The 19699-nt window shown below is 39.3% G+C and overlaps 1 protein-coding gene across 1 annotated transcript in view; it reads left to right on the top strand.

The window, feature by feature from the left end:
• PLPPR4 (phospholipid phosphatase related 4) overlaps positions 1–18243 on the top strand; it is a 48158-nt gene extending 29915 nt beyond the window's left edge. Inside the window, exons 3-7 of the mRNA XM_054038701.1 lie at positions 423–552; positions 3433–3628; positions 9367–9424; positions 11076–11249; positions 13429–18243. Of these exons, the coding sequence (XP_053894676.1) occupies positions 423–552; positions 3433–3628; positions 9367–9424; positions 11076–11249; positions 13429–14766 (1896 nt within the window). The 3' untranslated portion in view covers positions 14767–18243. The remainder of the gene's footprint in view (positions 1–422; positions 553–3432; positions 3629–9366; positions 9425–11075; positions 11250–13428) is intronic.
• Positions 18244–19699: the final 1456 nt, after the last annotated feature.

The raw sequence follows: 19699 nt of genomic DNA, 5'->3' as shown, positions 1-19699 counted from the left end.
AGGCAGGCAGCCAAAGGCTGAGTGCTACATCCACCCCAGAAATGCTATGGGAGTGCTATGGCTTTTCACCATTTATGATGCAGCATTTTCTAATTATTAGTTTTTATATTATTGCATCACTTAGAGGCCCCAAGCAGGGCCAGTGTTCCATGCACTAGGCATTATACACACACACACACACACACACACTGAAAAGATGGTCCCTGCCCCAAAGAGCTTATGTCATTTATATTTAATGTCAATGCCATCCTCTCGCCTGCCCTCACTTAGGGGAAACTGCATATTGATGAAATTCTTTCAAGCAAGTACACTTCTGTGAATGATATTTGTTTTATTATAATTATATTTCAGCCCTTAAAATCAAGTCACTAACTGCTGCATAACTGCTACCTATGCCATGAATACCTCCTTTGTCATTGCAGATAATGGTAGGAGAAGGAATTCTCTACTGTTGCCTGTCTAAAAGAAGAAATGGGATTGGAGCCGAGGCCAATATTAATGCGGGAGGCTGCAACTTCAACTCTTTCCTTAGAAGAGCTGTCAGATTCGTTGGTGGGTTTTGGGTGTTAGTTACCAAAAAATGCCTTTTGTGATGTATTTTTTATTTTAATTACACAGGTTTTTTCATTCTTTAAAATAGCTTTTTAGGACAGTAAAGGTCAGTTATTGGCACAGCTCTCATCCTGCCAAAAAAAAGTGCAAGAGAAGCTGTCAAATGGTTTTGCAAAGTAAAAACACACATTCAATAATGTAACACATATGTTGTCCATTTTTCACTTTCATCTACTGCGTTATCATCAGTGTTGCTAAATCAATAATTTGGCTTATCATTATCCCACCAACCCCCCATCTCCTTTCAAAGTCCATTTAATTGTTAAGATGTATGGGTTTTGTTTTATTTTGAATGCTTTTTCCCCCCTGTAAAAAGAATTACTGTTCATGAGCAACACAATAGAAACAGCTTGAGCTGATAGACCTATCAAAAAAAATCAGTGGATTTGATATTCCATGTGTGGATGGTGGGTCTCTTGGGCTGGATTCACAAAAGGACATAGGTGTTATAGAAGACCTCCGTTATACCCAATGGTTAGATTACTCACGTGGAATGTGGGGGATCAACAGTTCAAGTCCCCCTTCTGCCTGATGAAAAGAATGGATATGAACAGGAATCTGCTACCTCTCAGGTGAGGAGCCTAACTACTAGGCCATAGCATCATTCTAACTCTCTGGCCCAAATAATATTTAATTATTCAGTTATTTTATTAGAGTGGAATAACTTCAATAGCAGAGATGAGAGACCTCCCCCACTGTCCCAGCACAATATCCTGTAGCCCAGTGGTTAAAACACTCTCCTGAGAGGTGGCAGGTGCCTGTTCAAATCCCATCTCCTAATCAGGAAGAGGGAAGACTTGAACTAGTGGGCTTCCACATCCCAGGTGAGTGCTCCAACCTCTGGACTAAAGGTTATAAAGGAGAGCCTCTTCCTTGGCTGCTCTGTGTGGAGGTAGGTGGCCTTGTGTATGCTTGCCAGACTGGGTCTCCACACAAGTTATGTGGAAGAGCACCTATCTTCCACTGGTTTGTGAATCACTCTGAGGTGGAGATAGGCATCTGGACACAGAGTGAGACAGCAGTGTGCGCATACTCAGAAACATAGCTGTGGAGGTGCAGAAACAAACCAAGCTTTGGAGGTGTGTGGATTTCACCCTTAATTTATTCCCTGAATCTGATCTTTCATTTATGTGTCTTATTTAATCATCTCATGATAAAGCAATAACTTCAGCCTTCTTCCAGTTCTCCAATGCAAAAAAACTACTTTTAACAGTACAAGTTGATCAGGGAAACAAATCTAAAACCCATCCAAAGCAGGAAAAAATGCACTGTACAGCAACCACATTTACTTGAACTATATATATTCAGTCTCAGGAATTTGGCATTCAAGATACTAGTGTTATTAGTCAGTAACAAAAAGAGAACATTTAGAGGAAGACTGCATTTTTCAATAGATAAACTGCACTTCCTGTTAAGAGTTTAACTAAACAGATTAGTTTGTTTTTTGTAATGTAATGAAAAAGAGTGACAGTGTGTTTCAAGGGTTAAACCACTGCATGGACACAGACAAGGTCTGCAATGCCCAAAAGTCATTACCATCTGATTGGTGTTTGGTGGTCTATGGGATGGTGCTCTCGGATCCCTTACTAAGAGACAGATGTCCATACTGAAAACAAAAGAACACCACACATCCTAGTTGGCATTATTTGGCACCACAGACGGTCGTCTCATGAGAATGAACAAGTATTGAATGAACATGCATATTCTCATGTCTAGAGAGTAGCCCATCCTTGGGGCAGTGTGGGAAAGCTTGCACTGTCATCACTTCCATTTCCTCTACTGCCAGTTCAGTGCATAAACAGATTAATGAATTATTGAAAATATTAAATAAGATTGGGCCAGAGACGGATCCTTGAGGAATTCCACTGATATCCTTCCTCTAGCCCAACAGTTCTTCTTTTAGCACAAACAGTGTGTCTCCTTTTGCCAGTTCCTTACACACCTCATAATTCTTGTAATAATCCCCATTTTATCCAGGTAAGATAATTTCCCAAATAGAACTGTATCAAATGCTTTACTGAAGTTCAGATAGATTAGATCTACCACATTTCCCTTGTCTGAAAGATCAGTTAGCTTAAAGAAAGATCGGGTCTGTGTGACACAACCTACGTTTGATAAACCTGTGTTGCATTTTATCCCATTTTCAGTTTGTGTCAACGTCTTTAATTATTCTTTACTTTAATATTTGTTCTAAAACCTTGCATACTATTGAGGTCAGACTAATGGGGCTGTAGTTATCTAGATCACTTTTCCCCTCTTTCTTAAATATAGGTACTAGGTTTGATATTTTCCAGTTATATGGTACCTCAGTTTGATAGATCTATTAAAAATCCTTGTAACAAGATGTTTGGTTATTAAAGTTAAAGACAAAAAATTGGGAGAGAAAAAAGGAAATCAGTGTAGAGTACATTTTCCAAGTACAGAATCTCCATTTCTTATATTCATAACATCATATATATTTTCCAATATGATATTGGAACATTGTACAGTTTATTACAGCCGATAAGCCAAATTTACCCCTGTGCAGAGGGCCGACAAAAGGCTTATTATTAATTATTATCATTATTATTATCAGATGCCTAAGAACCCCAATAATGGGCTGGGATGTTATTAGGTGTAGTACAAACACAGAACAAAAAGACAGACCCTGTCCCAAAAAGCTTACAGACTAAATAATATTGCACTTAAATCCTACCTAAACCCTGGCATAAGCAAGCTTAATACCACTGAATGCAATGGAGCTGTGGTTACTTATGTTGCTGTGAATTTGATCCAATGATCTTAACTAAGTTTAACCAGCTGGTTTGTTTTACTTTCTAGGTGTTCATGTCTTTGGCCTTTGTTCTACTGCTCTCATTACTGACATCATACAGCTGTCAACAGGGTATCAGACACCATATTTCCTGACTGTATGCAAACCTAACTACACATCCCTAAATGTATCCTGCTCAGAAAATTCTTATATCGTGGAAGACATTTGTTCAGGATCTGATCCTATAATCATCAATGGTGGAAGGTTAGTTCCATCTTTCATTGTGTAATGATCTTTCCTTACATACTTGCTTTTAAAGGACGTAGGTATTCACTCTTATTTTTAATTATCAGTCCCACCTACTGGACTTAATTAGTAACTAACATCAACTCTGAGTGAGTTTTGACAGTTTTTATAACAAAACTCAGTGAATAAGTTGATCTTTAGTTACGTTTACTGTCGACATATCTAAGGCCTAAGGGAGACTTTGGAGAGTATTCAGACAGACTTGGGTGCCTAACAGTGTGGTGGTATCCACTATTAACTAACAATTTTTTTTCCCTTTCAAGTAGGCACAGTATCTAATTCATTTTTCAACATGGGTTGCTTCTACTGTTCCTCTTGATAGGGTCTTCAGAAATTCTACGTGCTGAGTAGGGAAAAATCATGCCTAAATACTCATGTTACCTGAGGTTTCCTTATACCTTAGTTCATGAAGTCCACTACATTTTCGTTCTTTATTACTTTTTTGTGTATTTTCTGCTTGTTTAAAGTCGGGACATTGACAGACATTGAGATTGAAGTCCCTTATTTAAGAAAAGATTGCAGCATTGCAAACTTCTCCACACTCCCCAACCAATATGACCCTCAATACTGACCTGTCTAGGGACAAAAGGATAGTTCATTCTCCCAGGTCACTCAGGGAGATCACTCCCATTGAGATGGCCAACAAGCATGGAAGTTAACGCTATTTGTGCTAGTTTATGTATACTGGACACCACTGGGAACTGAGAGACCACAAATGCGTTTTAGACAGGCCAGCAGTCATCAGATGGTAAAACAGTCACTGCTAGAGATGCGGGGCTCTATATCCTATTGCTCTGATGCACCTGGTCCTCACCATGAGTCTTAATATTTGATATTTAATTCAAGAAACGTATCTACACTACCCTAATTATACTTGTTAGGCTATTGAAAAATGCAGTCACATCTCCTCTTAAAACTCTTTACCTCCATTGAACATACCACCAGTTTTTCCTAGCTCTTCCAAACTAGGATAACTCTCCTTTCTTATTTATCATTCATGTTGCACTCCCTTGAATGTTCCATATTGTGGTTTTCTAATGTACACATAGCTATCTAAAAGAGATCCAGCCAAATTATAGAATAGGAATATAGGAGCGTGTGAGCTGCTTGGACACAATAGTGTGACCAGGGACAACTGCCGGTAAGCCTGGTGCCCACCCCAGTGGGCAGGGCTGGGGGCAGTACAGCCATGCCGGAGGAGCTGCTTGAGCTAGGCACTGGTTCCTGCAAGTGGCTGCCAAACATGCGGATATCTGTGGTTCCTGGCCCAGGTGCTGACCATGGCCCTGCTGGTCTCGCTCACTGTCACTAAAGCCCTGCAGCTCTGCGGACATCTGTTTTCTGTCCACAGATATAAATTGTGTGTCCATGCAGGGCTCTAACTATAATATAATTAAGTACTGGAATAGACTTCCAAGGAAGGTTGTAGAATCCCCATCATTGGAGGATTTTAAGAACATATTAGACAAACACTTGTCAGAGTGGGTCTAGGTCTACTTGGTCCTGCCTCAGCACAGGTGGCTAGACTAGATGACTTCTCAAAGTCCCTTCCAGCCCTATATTTCTATCATTCTATAGTGGCTAATTCTTCACTTTGTTCTTTCCTGCCCCATAAGCCTTTACTCTTACCTAGGCTCTGATTCTGCAAGGTGACTGGTGCAGGCAATACCTTGCATCTGCATGGAATCCCACTGAGTTCAGTGGGGCTCCATATGGGTCCACCCCCTGCACGATCAGGCTCCAAGTAATTTCTTTATCCTTTCAAGAAGGGCATCTACCTTTCTGTGTTTGCTGCACTTATTAGTCCACTGTGTCAAATGCCTTTTAGAAATTTCAGAAGAGTACTTCACCCCTCACTTTGCATGTCATCACCTCTAAAACATCAATCACATTTGTCACACTAGATGAATATTTTATTAAGCCAGTGGCCAATTTTAATCAGCTCATATTTCTTCAGAAATGTTATGATCTCATCTCATACTCTATGTTATTCCTGACACTGAGATTGCATTTGATGATCTATAATTTTCTGGCTTCTCCTTAATTATTATTTTTGCTTCCTTCAAGTCCTTCTCCATTCATGCTGGAGTGATAAGATATCTGTTATTGGTCCAACAGACTCTTCAGTCATCCCTGTCGGGGTTTTATGGTGCAATCTCTCCAACCTTGGAGGTTAATCTGACTTTAGTGATTTTAACTTGTACAAGTCTTGTTTTGTGTGATTGCTAATGGCCTTCATTTTCAATTTATAATACACCAGAAACTTTGTTTCCATTTGTGGTAACTAGCCTCCAGACTCCCCTGTGAACAGTAAAGAGAAGAATTTGTGTAATTATTCAGCTGATAGAGAAAATTAATTGTCTCTATTATCCCTTAGTGGTCCAGTGGCTTTCCTCATCAATCTCTTTCCCTGTTTATAGTCAAAGTGCCTTTCCATACTTTTATTCATATGATAGGTGATTTCTGTCTCCTTTTGTTAGTTCTAGTTTTCTTAATCAGTTTTATACCCTCACAGTTTTGTTTCATAAGCCTCTTTATCCCCTTTGCATTGTGTGTTCTTACACTCTGCATGTTATATGAACTATTTTTCCTCTCATCGCTTCCTTAATTTTGTCCCCCATGTTTATATTTCATACCTCTGAGTGGTAGCTTATTTCTTTTCTCAGAGTAGGTTTTCTTTCAGAACTCTGAATGTATCTACCACATTAATACTAGATGTCATGCTTTCCATACACAAAGAAGAGCCATACGTTTTCAGCCAAAATTTTTCATTTTAAAATTAAAAGATAACAAAACAAGAAAGAACAAAAGTAAAGTCTCCCTGAGAGAGCCCTGTATGTACATCTCTGTAACAGCCTGCATTTTCACGGAATGCAAAGAAACTAAAAGTTTCAGTAAATAAAAAATAAATCATAACACAATGACACAGCCACACATCAAAGTCATGAAATTAAAATCCAGATCTGAACATTGTCAAAGTTTAGAGAGCTGGATCCAGTGCTGTGCTCAAGCCTCTCTTTCTGTTCATTGGCACAGCTGACTCTTTGTCAAAGATGTGGAGACCATAAATATATGGTTTCATTCACCCAAATTGGGGGAGAAGCTAAGTGGCTTCTACCACAGCCTGTAGAGGCTCCATGTCCTGGGGAGGGAAGATTTTTGTCTTTCTTCCCCATTCCACTCTTAATATTCACAGATATTCCTTGTGAAAGGCTCTCAGAATTTACAAAGGAGTCAAAGATCTAGATCTCTGACCTTACTAATGAGAAATTCATACATTTCTATTTAGCCAGAGTCAAAACTGAGGAATTGTTAGACACAAAGTTCAGATCAGTGGAGTTGCATTCACAGTAGTTCTGAATTTGGCCCACAGAGTTCATTTACGTAGAATTATTTAGAGAAGACTAAGCAAAATGCAGAATTCCGCTCAAAGGAAAACCAATTCTTTAATTCACCAGGACATACTGTAGACTACAAAGGCTTCTTAGCATTGCTATAACATTCTAAGGGGGGGCATATTTATGACACCAAATTGACATACATTTGTTATTTTTAGTGCCCCTTTTTAAAGGTCAAAGCCGTTCTGTTCATCTTCCTCAGACCTTTAACTAGGATTCTGGTCGAGAACCCTGGCTGTCCAACAGACTTTTTTTTTTTTTTTAACTGAATCTAGCCCTGTGGTTTTTTTTCCTCCCATGCCCTTGTGACTTTTTTATTCTTCTTTTTAGAGAAAAAAAGGTATTGAAATGCAACCATAAAGGGGCAAATGTCAAGAGTCAGAATATCTGATGTGACAATTTTATTTAGCTACTGCTGTTATGGTCCTGGCTGCAAATGCTCTAAAATAATAGAAGCTAAGCTGCACATTGTAACTTTCATCCTCGTTATAGCTCCTTATTTGGGACCTAATCCTGCAATGTGCTGAGAGCACTCAACTCTGTCATCACTTGGAGCTGAGGATCCCCAGCAAGTTGCAGAATCAGGCCAAAAATCAGGAGTCCCCCACAATCTTGACATCTTCAAGGAATCTTCTAATTTTTTGTCCTGCTGGTCTGCTCCCTTAGCTCTTGGGTGGACGGGATGGATTACTTTATCCTGAAATGCCTTCTCCAAGTTCCTTTGCCATATGTGACTCTGTCACGTCAGGAACTACTGGGAACTGAATCTGAGGAACCAGAAACCAGAGCAAATGAAGGTTCAATAAGCCTGCCTCCCTAAGTCAAGAAAGCTCTATTGTTATTCCCCCCCTTTTCACAACAGTAATATGGGGAGGAAGAAGGAGAAAGAAAGCACAGAGAGGATGCAGGGTCTCCATGCAGTCAGAGGGTGACATTTAGGGGGATGTCAGACTGCTGCAGAAATCAAGCCTTCACACTGCTCCTCCAGACCACCTACAACATTTCAGGAAGCTTTCTGGTTTCCATCATATCAGTCTCACTTATGGGCCCCCATTTCTCATATACAGCGAGGCAACTTTGTACTATTCAGCCAGTGGATCCTGGCATCAGAGGAGCTCTTCTGCTTAGGGTGATCCTTGGTTGGTGTAGAGACACTATAGCAACTCCTATTCTAATCACCGTCCTGACTGCCTGTACGGGGGGCATAGCTAGGGAAAACAGGGTGTGACCACAACTCCCTCATGCCCCAGCAACCCCCAGTTACTATAACAGCATGTTGGCAGCAGTCACAAGTTAGAGCAGCCCCCAGGAGTGGCATTCAGATGGCCCAACATTTGGAGAAGCAGACTGCTTCCTGACCTGTGCTGCGCACTCTTAGGCCACAGCTAAGCATCTGAGCCATGAACTTCATTGATTAAGATTCTGGAGATATATATAATGTAATTAATTATTTGCAAATATTATTTGACTAGCTGTAGAGTAATATTGCTGATGAATAAATTATTCACAAATAATAAAATCTATTATTTGACTAGCTCTATAGATGGCTAAACAACGTTCCTCAAATAAATTATTCACGTTTTTCCCCTCGATCAGAAGTAACCTATATTGATAGAAAAGAAAGAAACAAGGTAGATAATGTGTAGCAGTCCTCCTTTAATACTCATTCCAGTCACTAACCACTTAAAGAAAGAATTTAAGAAATCCCAAGCTGTTTACTGTGTAAGATTTTTTTTTAAATGAGATTTTTGAGCTTATCTGTTCGGGGTCTGATCCTGAGAAGTGCCACATATCCACAACATGATCATTGCTGGCACTCAGCACCTCTCAGGACTAAGGTCTTTGGGCCCAATCATCCAAACACCTACTATTAATTCTTAGTCAAAAGGGAAGTCCCTCTGGAGTCAATGGAATAATTAATTACATGACTCATATGAACGGACTTTTGCAGGATTGGGCCCATCATGAAAAAAATATCCAGATAGGTAATTATATATATTTGCCCATTTTAAAAAATCAAATATATCAGAGTTCGGTGCATCTAATTAATTTTTTAATATCAGAAAATGACTTGGTGATGAATATTTAAAACAAAATGTGATTATTTTATTAACTCAATTCTTAGCTGATACTGTCCCCAGAATACGGAATGGAGACTTAGGAAAAAATATAAAAGATAATTTATTTGCTTGTGATTTGTAAGTTAAAGAAGATTGTACCACCCCACGTGTTTTTAAATGAGCGGTAGCAGAGTGTATTTGAACTGAGAAGCATAATTTGAGTGTTCTTCCTTGGCAGAAAATCATTCCCTTCTCAACATGCTACTCTGGCAGCCTTTGCAGCTGTATATATTTCGGTAAGTAATCAACTCTGTTCATTATTCATTTGTACTAGAGAAAAGTCAGAATGTCATTTACCATCTAACGTAAAGTGACTTGACTTAGATTGTTGCCTAACATAGTAAGGAAATAAATAAGCTCTTATCGTCTGAGCCTGACAGCAAAATGAAATTACAAATAGCTAAAATAAATTCAATATTACTATAAAAGATACAGTAGGGACACAGTAGTTCCACACAGTTTGTTATCTAGCAACATTATCCTCTGTAGTGGAGTGTAACATTAAAACATATTTAATGCTTCATATTATTCACATACGAAATATGATATTTGTCTTATAAAGTGATATTTTAGTTTGCCATTCAAATAATGCTCAACATATCCTGCCTCTTTTCTTCCTCCCATCTTACTTCAAACACTGCATTCAAACTCTAGATTCTAAGGGACAAATTCTCCCTTGTATTGCTGCATTGACTTCAGTGGAGTTACAGCAGGAATGTGTTTGTTTGATGTGAATAGCTCCACTGATATTTATTAATAGGATTGACTGGCTAATTTATAGTTAATTGTGCCTTTGTTGAATGTTTAATTTTTAAAATCTAGGAGGAGCACAGGTCAGAGGCTAGGGACTCAGTAAGATTCAAAGAGCAAGTGTCTGTTTATGTGAACAACAAGAATATCTAGAGTTAATGCTAACAGAGGATCGGAAGCAATGTGAAACCTTATGTTTCTGGGCTTAAATCAATTACTGCAGACTGTCTTTTTGTTCTGTGTTTGTACAGTGCCTAGCACAATGGGGTCCTGCTTCATGACTGGGGCTTCTAAGCACTTCTGCAATGCAAATAAATAATAAATAACAACCACCATTACTGATTAAATTGAAACCTTCCTGGGGGTGGGGGTAGGGAATGATTACCCCACATCTGCCTACTGTGGGATCTCTTGCACCTTCCTCTAAAGCAGTGTTTCTCAACCTTTTTAGGTTAGTGATTCCTTATTCAAAGTCAAAACATTTCACCATCCCCTTACACTTACTAGCCAAATAAGAGTAAAAAATATATTAAGGATAACCATGATACGTCTATGTAATTTAATTGTGTGCGTGGTTACATATTCAACAGACAGTACTTGACCATGAAGGTTAAGGGAAGTGGAGGAGCAAGATTTTCTTTGCTTTAGATTATAACAACATTTTCAGCGCATTGTGATTGCTTTTTGTGACATACACCCAGGGGTCATGACCCACTGGCTGAGAAACACTGCTCTAAAGTATCTGGTACTAACTGCTCTCAGAAACACTGTATTAGATGGACGATGGGTCTCATCTGGTAGGTCAATTCCTATGTTCCAGAACTCCTTATAACTCCTTAGCTAGTTATATTTGCAACACACCAAATCCTTACTCAGGTCTTAGTTGCACTGTCTTCAGTGAGAGTTTAGCTTGGATAAGGACTTCAGAAGTGGTCCCATTGTGACTAAAGATTTTTCTATAGCAGTTGAATGGATTTTACCAAGAATTAAAAATAAAATCAACAAAATTGATGCAATAAGAATAAACCAGGCATTCCTTTGTATTCAGTTGAAGAAACCATACATGAAATAAAGTCATGTCCTCTTAGGTCAATCTGAAATTTCATAAATCACTTTTTCTTTTCTTTTCTTTTCAAGATGTACTTCAATTCCACTTTAACCGACTCCTCCAAACTTCTGAAACCTCTTCTCGTCTTTGCATTTATCATCTGTGGAATTATATGTGGCCTGACTCGAATCACCCAGTACAAGAGCCATCCAGTTGATGTCTATTGTGGTTTTCTAATAGGAGGAGGAATTGCTCTCTATTTGGTAAATACAGTATGAATGTGTTCTAAGTTTTAGAAAAAAAAGTCATTCAGATTGCAGTGGGCTAACGAATTCTACATAAGTGGAGATAAACTGATAAAGGGGGAACAGGAAGCAGGTCTCTCCATTTAAAATGGATGCCTGTCCTAGGGATGACACCCCACCTGGGATGCCCTCATGCAGCAGGCTGCAGCATAACAGATGTGCTTGCATCAGTTTCTCTTTTCTCCACCGATGAAAGGAACATAATTTTTCAGTGTCCAACACAAAGCTCCATTTCTAGGCATAATTTATTCACAAGCAGCAGTTTCCCCATAAGAAGGTACAATAAATTGCCAAGTTGGTAACAAATTAAGGGCAATGTAGTGCCCTTGTACATCATTGGAACATAGGGGGAGGTTGTGCAGAACTGTGCTGCCTGAGTAGGGATCCTCTGAGGCACTCCACATGTACAGCGTAGAAGCAGCTGGAAGGATTCAAGAAGGGCTTAGCTCTCCTTACATCTGTTGGTGAAAAGCATAACAAATATTCCTCCAGTGCGTGGTGTTGTGTGTGCTAGGAAGTGGGGCTCTGGACACATCCCCAGTCTAACTGGTTTACGTCTTCTTAAGTCTGCAGAACACTGCCAGGCTAGCTACCCCCTAGCCTCACCAGTGCTCAAGGAATTCTAGTGACAGCATTTTGCCTGGGTCCTGTGTGAGTGAGGAGAAGATGTTTCCCTGCATCCAGTTATGAACCAAAATGAGTCAGAAATGCTTTTCAATATAATATTAAAATAGATGATGTTCAGTCACATCATGATAATCACATAACAGTACAGGCTGTACGCCAGGGGTTCTCAAACTGGGGGTTGTGACTCCTCAGGGGGTCATGAGGTTATTACATGGGGGGTCGCGAGCTGTCAGCCTCCACCCCAACCCCTGCTTCACCTCCAACATTTATAATAGCATTACATATTTTTAAAAGTGTTTTTAATTTATAAGGAGGGTCACACTCAGAGGCTTGCTGTGTGAAAGGGGTCACCAGTACAAAAGTTTGAGAACCTCTGCTGTATGCAATGCCCTCACCAGAGAATGATTTTAGAGGCAAAAGCTTTTAGAGTGGTAGAAGGAACACCAACATGAATACATTGAAATCACACTGTATATGAAAATGGTCAGTTCCTGTGTATTGCAATCTGATCCGGAATTGTAGTTTTTGTACTACTGAATGCCACCTAAAATGACAAGTGCATGTAAAGATTTACAAAATTCACAAAAAAATTGAGTTGTGCCTATGTTTGAAACACACACTCAAGCATGTTCTTGACTCAGCATGCCCATAGGCTGTTGCATGATGGCTTACTTCAGAGACTCGTGGTTCTAAATACCCTGCAGCCAGCAAATCTGCCCAGAAAAGTAAAAATCAATGGGGAGGGGGAGAAATTAATACTGTGTAATTACAAACAGATCTGGGAGTAGTGCAAAGAATTAACCTGAGTGATTAGCTCAAGTATTTGGACTGTTTATTAAATATTCTCTCTCACTAGAATTTCTTTAAATGATATTGTTTTACAACTGGCTCACTGAATGGAGTAAACATCATGAAGCAAAACCTTGCTGAAGTTCTGCATACCTTGGAAGCCAATTGTTTCAAAGCTGATAAATTGTTCTATCATGTAGATATTGTATTACATGGTCATTACGCACTAGAAAGGGCAGAACCACTGAGCAGAGAACTAATCAGGCTGGAACAAGATTCAATAAATCAGAGCAGACAGTTGTGTAGCTGTAAACATTACTTAAGCGAAGGCCAGGAATTGTGAAAACATTATTTTAAAAACAAAACACTCTCCCTTGTACTGTATCTGCTGCTTTGTAGGAGGGGGAACACAGGCAGGGGGAAATAATCCTCCGCTTTTCCCAGGTATTCTTTTAGACTACATGGGTATAACAAAGGATCACAATGGTACCACTTTATACATACCTGCATGTACAGAACTGAGGACAAAATTTGGAACAATGAATAAGATTTGTATTGGTGATAAGTAGTAATAGAAAGAAAACAAACTGAACAAATCCTGTCCATTTAGCTGTATTAATCTTATGAGTTTTCTGTTTATTTAAAGCCATGAAAGTATAATTGAAGTGTCTGAAAATATTTGTTTTTCCATAATTGTCTAATGCTTCTATCCAAATGTCAGGGTCTGTATGCTGTGGGGAACTTCCTACCAAGTGAAGAGAATGTATTTCACCAGAATCTGCAAAGAGACCCATTAAGATCTCTGACAGACCTTAGTCAAGATGCCAACAGAATTTTACCAGGTAAAAATGGTGGCAATAGTGACGGGCGTTCCTCTCACCATTCTGAGAGTATTCTGAATCGAAACCATAGAGATTCTGGATCCCTGACTAACATCAAAAGAGCAAATGCTGATGTAGAGATTATAACTCCACGAAGCCCCATGGGAAAGGAAAACATGGTTACTTTCAGCAACACATTGCCAAGAGTCAACACGCCATCACTGGAAGATCCAGCTAGACGAAATGCAACAATTCATGCATCAATGGATTCTGCCCGTTCCAAGCAACTTCTTTCTCAATGGAAGAACAAGAGTGAAAGTCGAAAATTGTCTTTGCAAGTAATAGAGACTGAAACTGGCCATTCGCCACCAAGGGCTATTGAAATGAGATCAAGCTCTGAGCCATCCAGAGTGGGCGTTAATGGTGATCATCATGGCCCCAGCAATCAGTACCTGAAAATTCAGCCTGGCAGCATTCCAGGTTGTAATAACGCTAGTCTTTCTGGTGGGCCAAGAGTTTCTATTCAGTCACGTCCTGGTTCTTCACAGCTAGTCCATATTCCTGAAGAGACCCAGGAAAATATAAACACATCTCCCAAAAGTAGTTCAGCTAGGGCCAAATGGCTGAAAGCTGCAGAGAAAAGCGTTGTATGTAGAAGCAACAGTCAGCCAAGAATCATGCAAGTAATAGCCATGTCAAAGCAGCAAGGAGTGCTTCAGAGCAGTCCTAAGAATTCAGAGAGCAGCACAGTCACCTGTACTGGAGCCATCCGATATAAAACCTTGACAGATCATGAACCCAGTGGTATTGTAAGAGTTGAGGCCCATCCAGAAAATAACAGACCCATAATTCAGGTGCCATCAGAAGGTGAAGGGAGTGGATCTTGGAAATGGAAAGCTCCCGAGAAAGGTAGCCTTCGTCAAATTTATGAGCTAAATGATCTCAATAGAGACTCCGAGAGCTGTGAATCCTTGAAAGACAGTTATGGGTCTGGTGACAGGAAAAGAAGTAACATAGATAACAGTGAGCATCACCATCATGGGATTACCACTATAAGAGTCACACCAGTGGAGGGAAGTGAGATTGGCTCAGAAACTCTGTCCATCTCTTCGAGCCGTGACTCCACACTTCGAAGAAAAGGTAACATTATTTTAATCCCTGAAAGAGGGAGCAGCCCAGAGAACACCAGAAACATCTTCTATAAAGGAACATCCCCCACAAGAGCTTACAAAGAATGAAAGGAGAAATGTCACCTGATCCATATTACCAAGAATTAACACATTTTGATAAAGCTTGGGCTCTATTTCTTTTTGAGCGGATTCAGAAATATTCTTGATGTGCCAAATTTACTGACCATCAGCCTGACTATTGTTGGACATTGCTGATGTATGGTGTGCATGAGCTTGTGGGTTTCATGCAATTGGGGGTGGGGTGGGGGAAGCACAATGCAAGAACCTAATGCGAAGAGTTTTCTTACAACTTGTTTCACCAGACTAAAAACATTTCTCTGAGGGTGACGATATCAATCAAAATGATGGTCTTGAACACAGACACTTTATTTCCTGAATGTGCCAACTTTTTTATTTTATTTATATTTATGTCTGAGGACAAATGAATTTTTCACAGCAAAGGCTGTATCAGTGTTGTATATTCACCTTTGCAGATTTTGCACCAAAACTTTAATACAGGATGGTGCTGATTATAACTTTACATATTTTGAAAATTTACATACCCGTTAAACTCAGACACATGACATATTGATGTGCAGTTACTTTAAAAGTAATATTGCTAATACTATGACGATGCTGGCTGCATTCATGTAGAATAGGAAATATTTACAGCTTTGTTATAGTGGATTTGTCACATTAAAAGATTGCAAAGATTTTGTGTAGTTCTTTGAAATAATGTTTACTGCAACAAAAAATATGTGGGTGACGTTCCATTAGAGTGGAATAATTATCTAGTTTGAATAGTTTTGCTGCTGCTGCTCAACTTTTGTTTAAGTACAGGTGCTACTAATGAAGAGGCTTCTTCTTAGTGGGCTAACTTGTAGAACTGTTTTAAATATTGTTTTTAAAGGGATCTTTTAAAGTACATAAAATAATACAGATTTAGCATTTTTACAAGCGCTCATTTTGTCTCTCTGCAGACCTTATCTTTTTCTGTTAATTTTTAACTAGATAATGCTTGACACTGATAACTGCAAAGAAATTTGCTGTGAAAGAAGGTGAGCCATGAAAACTGAAATTGCTACTGCCTGATCAGTCACTAGCTATTGATTAATAAGCCTTTTATCTCACACTTGGATATACTCGCTTCACTTGCTTAGCTTAGCACAAAATGACCATAAGCTTCACTCTAGTCATAGTGGATCCTTATTTATAATGCTTTGCTTTAAATTTGGAATGTCTTAGTATGCAGAATCACTACACGAGTGTTGCATAGTGCCTCCGGTGCTATTGGGGTCCCTGGGACAGACTCAATAAGAGCCTCCTTAAACATGACTTTTTTTCAGTTAGGAATCAAGTGGGTTGTGTCCTGCCACTGGAGAGAATATGGATGAACTCCTAATGGTGTGATCCTTCCTATAATGCTTTTATAATATGAGGAAATAACTTGCCTTCTTGGAATCTGTGTTGCCAGGAATTACTAAACTAGACTCTAAAGGGAACTAAAATGGCTTTGTCCTGGACATACAGGAGTACAGTCAAGATGCAAGGAATTTGGTGTAATTAGGCTGCAACTTCATTAATTTAACTCATCTGGGGACTACCAGGCAATACCTTGTACAGTTCAGGTCCTGATTCCTTTCTTAATTATTTCCACCTAGTGGATCAGTCCCCCAACTCTTGGGACCCCCCTGGGAGCCCTCATAGGAGGGCTAAAGGGCTGATATTAGGGGGTTGTCTTCCTGCTGAACCAGACGTTAGGAGCGCTGACCCCATTCCTCTCGAGCTGCTTTAGGGGAAGGCCCCCCTAAGTCAACTTCCAATTCTGGTTCATGAGGGACCTGTGCCTCTATGGAATGAGTACCTGTACTGGACACCTTCCACCTACTAAACTGCAACAGCTTGAACCTACTCCACCAGGTCACTGAGCTGCTGTGGAGGAGGCAAAAAAACCCAATCTGGCAGTAAGGGAAAAAATCCTTCCTAGTCCCAAATAAGGTGCCTCGTGCAATGCTCACAGCTGACCAAACAATCCCAGGACCTACTTTAATCCCAGGGCTGGTGGCATGGAAGGCGATTCTTGCCAGAGACCCAGGGCTTAGATACCTTCTCCCCACAGCCCTGCCCGCTCCAGTGTACAGGGACCAATGATTGACCTGAGCCCTGCTGGCCAGCCCACCACCTCAGGTGATTCTTCCCTAACTCCCTGAAGGAAGGGAGCAAGGAGACCCTTAATGGAGCCAGTATCTGTTTTCCCCGCTAGTCTGAACAAAGATGCCCCTGCCCCACCCAAGGGTGAATTCTGCAGATTATGTTTAAGGAAATGTCCTGTGGTGTTGTAGCCTGCTACTAATGGTGAGTGTTACTACTGGGCACTATAGCTGGTGAACGTAACCACAGAAACTAGAGAATGGTGAGAAAAGAAAAGTAATTTTTAGAATATGTATTTTCAGATTATAATATTTACAAGGTTTGTTTTGTTTTGTTTTTGTTTATATATATATATATATATATATATATATAAAATGGAGTCTTCAGTCCTTGGTATTTAATATCAAACCTTTTTTTACACATTTCCTAGGGATTGCAAACACATGAATTGTCTTGGATAAAAAATTGTTGGCTTTAGCTTAGTTTGGGTACACAATTGAGCAGGTAGAATTAGCTTTAATGGAATGGGTATGACACAGTCATTGCTGGCCTATAAATTCAAAAAGGGGGACATAAGTAGATGAACCTGAAAAAAGAAATGGAAAACTGCAACTGGAAATACTGGCAATAAACCAAGGATTATACAATATGCTCTCTGGCAATATAACTGTTTTGGAGATGACAGGGTTTCTGGTGGGAGTGGTTGCTCTTTATTCCTTGGTTTTAGTTGGGCCATTTATGGGCATCTAGCATATGTTGCTTTTACTACTCTGAAATTTGCTGCATTATTTCAAGTGCAGTGCGATATTTTTCCTATCAAGTTTTCCTATTTCATAACAAAAGATTTTAAAGCACTTGTGTAATCATTGAAATTGTGTTCTTTACATACTATTGATATATGGTATTCTTTTTTTACTCAAAGTGCCAAAGGCTACTCTTTTTAATAATGGCTTATCAAATTATATTACATTAGAAAACAAATGTAATAAGATATACATTAGAATTCAGACCTCTGCATGTATATCTGATAAGGAGCCTTTTGTAAAATTAGCCTGTGTTTACATTCCACTAATACCTTAATTTAAAATGGATGAAATAAATTGACAAGTGGCATCTTCTTAGTGTTCTAATTTTTCTTACTTGCGAAAGGGGGAACCAATTTCTTTGTTAGGCTGTGCTTTACTGAGAAAAAAATACTGGAAATATAAAATTAAATATGTTTTTCAATGAAAATTCTATATATAAAATATTGTGTTTAATAAACTGTTATGCACTGTTTTCAAATGGAAAAATTTGTAAATTGCTAGAATGTATTTTGTTAAATAAGTACAGATCAATGCTACTGTGTGAGTTTATTGTGCTATCATAAAAATAAAGATTAAATTCCTCATTGAAGTTCAGTCATTTCATCTGTATCACAATAGAAGTCAAGTTCCCATTTCCCCTCTCCTTCCCCGCTCCTGGCCCCCTTCTTTTTTTATCATTAATGTGTAGCTTAAGAAATGTAAAATCTGGCAGCTAATCCAGCCATTAGCCGTGCCATCTAAGATATACAGGAAGGCATAAGGGACTTCTTAAGGACAGAAAGTCTTAGATCTATGTGAAAAAATCCATGAAAATGTGAAGCCAGTGAATCTAGACATGAAGAACCTGATCCTAAGCCTGTTAAAGTCAATGGAAAGATAGCCTTTGACGTCAATGGGCTTTCGATTGGACATGCCATTTCCACAAAAGGGGACAGTGCAGTTTTTCATTTGTTCTCACCAGTAAAAGGGCAAAGGGGTTTATCCGCTTCTTGTCATGCAATTTTAGAGGCTGAATTTTACCCACACAATCATGCTCAGAATGCAAAAATGGCGAGGAGAGGGGATCAAGTGGGCATAGAAGGAAACTGAGAAATGTCATAAATTAATTGTTGTGGGACATAAGAAAATTAACTTCTTGTGGAGGGAGAAAGACAGGACTTAACATGTATGTACAATGGAAGGAAAAGAAAAATGGGGAGGGTAGAAGAAAAGCAGCGGATGAGAATTCCTCTTCTACCCACACAATGCAAAGTTAAGCATTTTCCTAGAGAAACATGTAACAAAGGCAGGGCAGAGACAAAATCAGCAGTTAGAAAGTGTGTGAATGATTGAGGGAGACAGAGATAGATTCGTCAAGTAAATTAGAAAAGAGAAGTGTGGTGTAGAAAGAGATTATTGGGATGGGAAAGAAGGCAAAGACAGGAAATACAGTGAGAGAGACAGAGAGAAAGAAAAACAGTCATGGCTGAAGAAAACTCAGGAGAAAATAGCCCATGTCCTATTCTAGGTAAGAAAAAATTTAATGAAACCAGGAAGGGAAAGAAAGGAAAATTCATTCATGAGATGGAGTCATTTTTATATTTCTATATATATACAGTAAACAAAGATGAGGGACAATGTTACCATTAAATAATAAAGTACATAGCATAGACCATGCAAGTGTGTTAGTGTTTTAAACTGCATGGACATGCCTTTAGGTTTTGTAGCCTTGGAAGGAATGGTGGCCCAGGTCTCTTACGCTGTGGTTATTGGGTATCAGATAAAGTTTTTAAGCCCTGACCCTAAGTGAATTCCGTTGAGTTCACATTATCATTCACCGTGCCTATCTCATGTATGTTACCACCAGGCCGAGCTGGGACATTACAGCTCTATGCAAGTGTGTATGTGTGGATGCCAAAGGCCAGGGAATTAAACAAAAGCAAAAGGCTGTGCAGGTGGTATTTGCAGGTGCTGCATCTTAAGGTGACTAGACCTCTGAGTACTATGAGACTGTTAATATGTAGCCAAGTACAGTGAACGAGATTCTCCACTGCCCGGCATCTCTT

The sequence above is a fragment of the Malaclemys terrapin genome, chromosome 8 (assembly GCF_027887155.1).
Source record: "Malaclemys terrapin pileata isolate rMalTer1 chromosome 8, rMalTer1.hap1, whole genome shotgun sequence".
Lineage (NCBI taxonomy): Eukaryota > Metazoa > Chordata > Testudines > Emydidae > Malaclemys > Malaclemys terrapin.
Note: the sequence above shows the minus strand (reverse complement) of the source record. Positions and strands in the feature narration are given on the sequence as shown.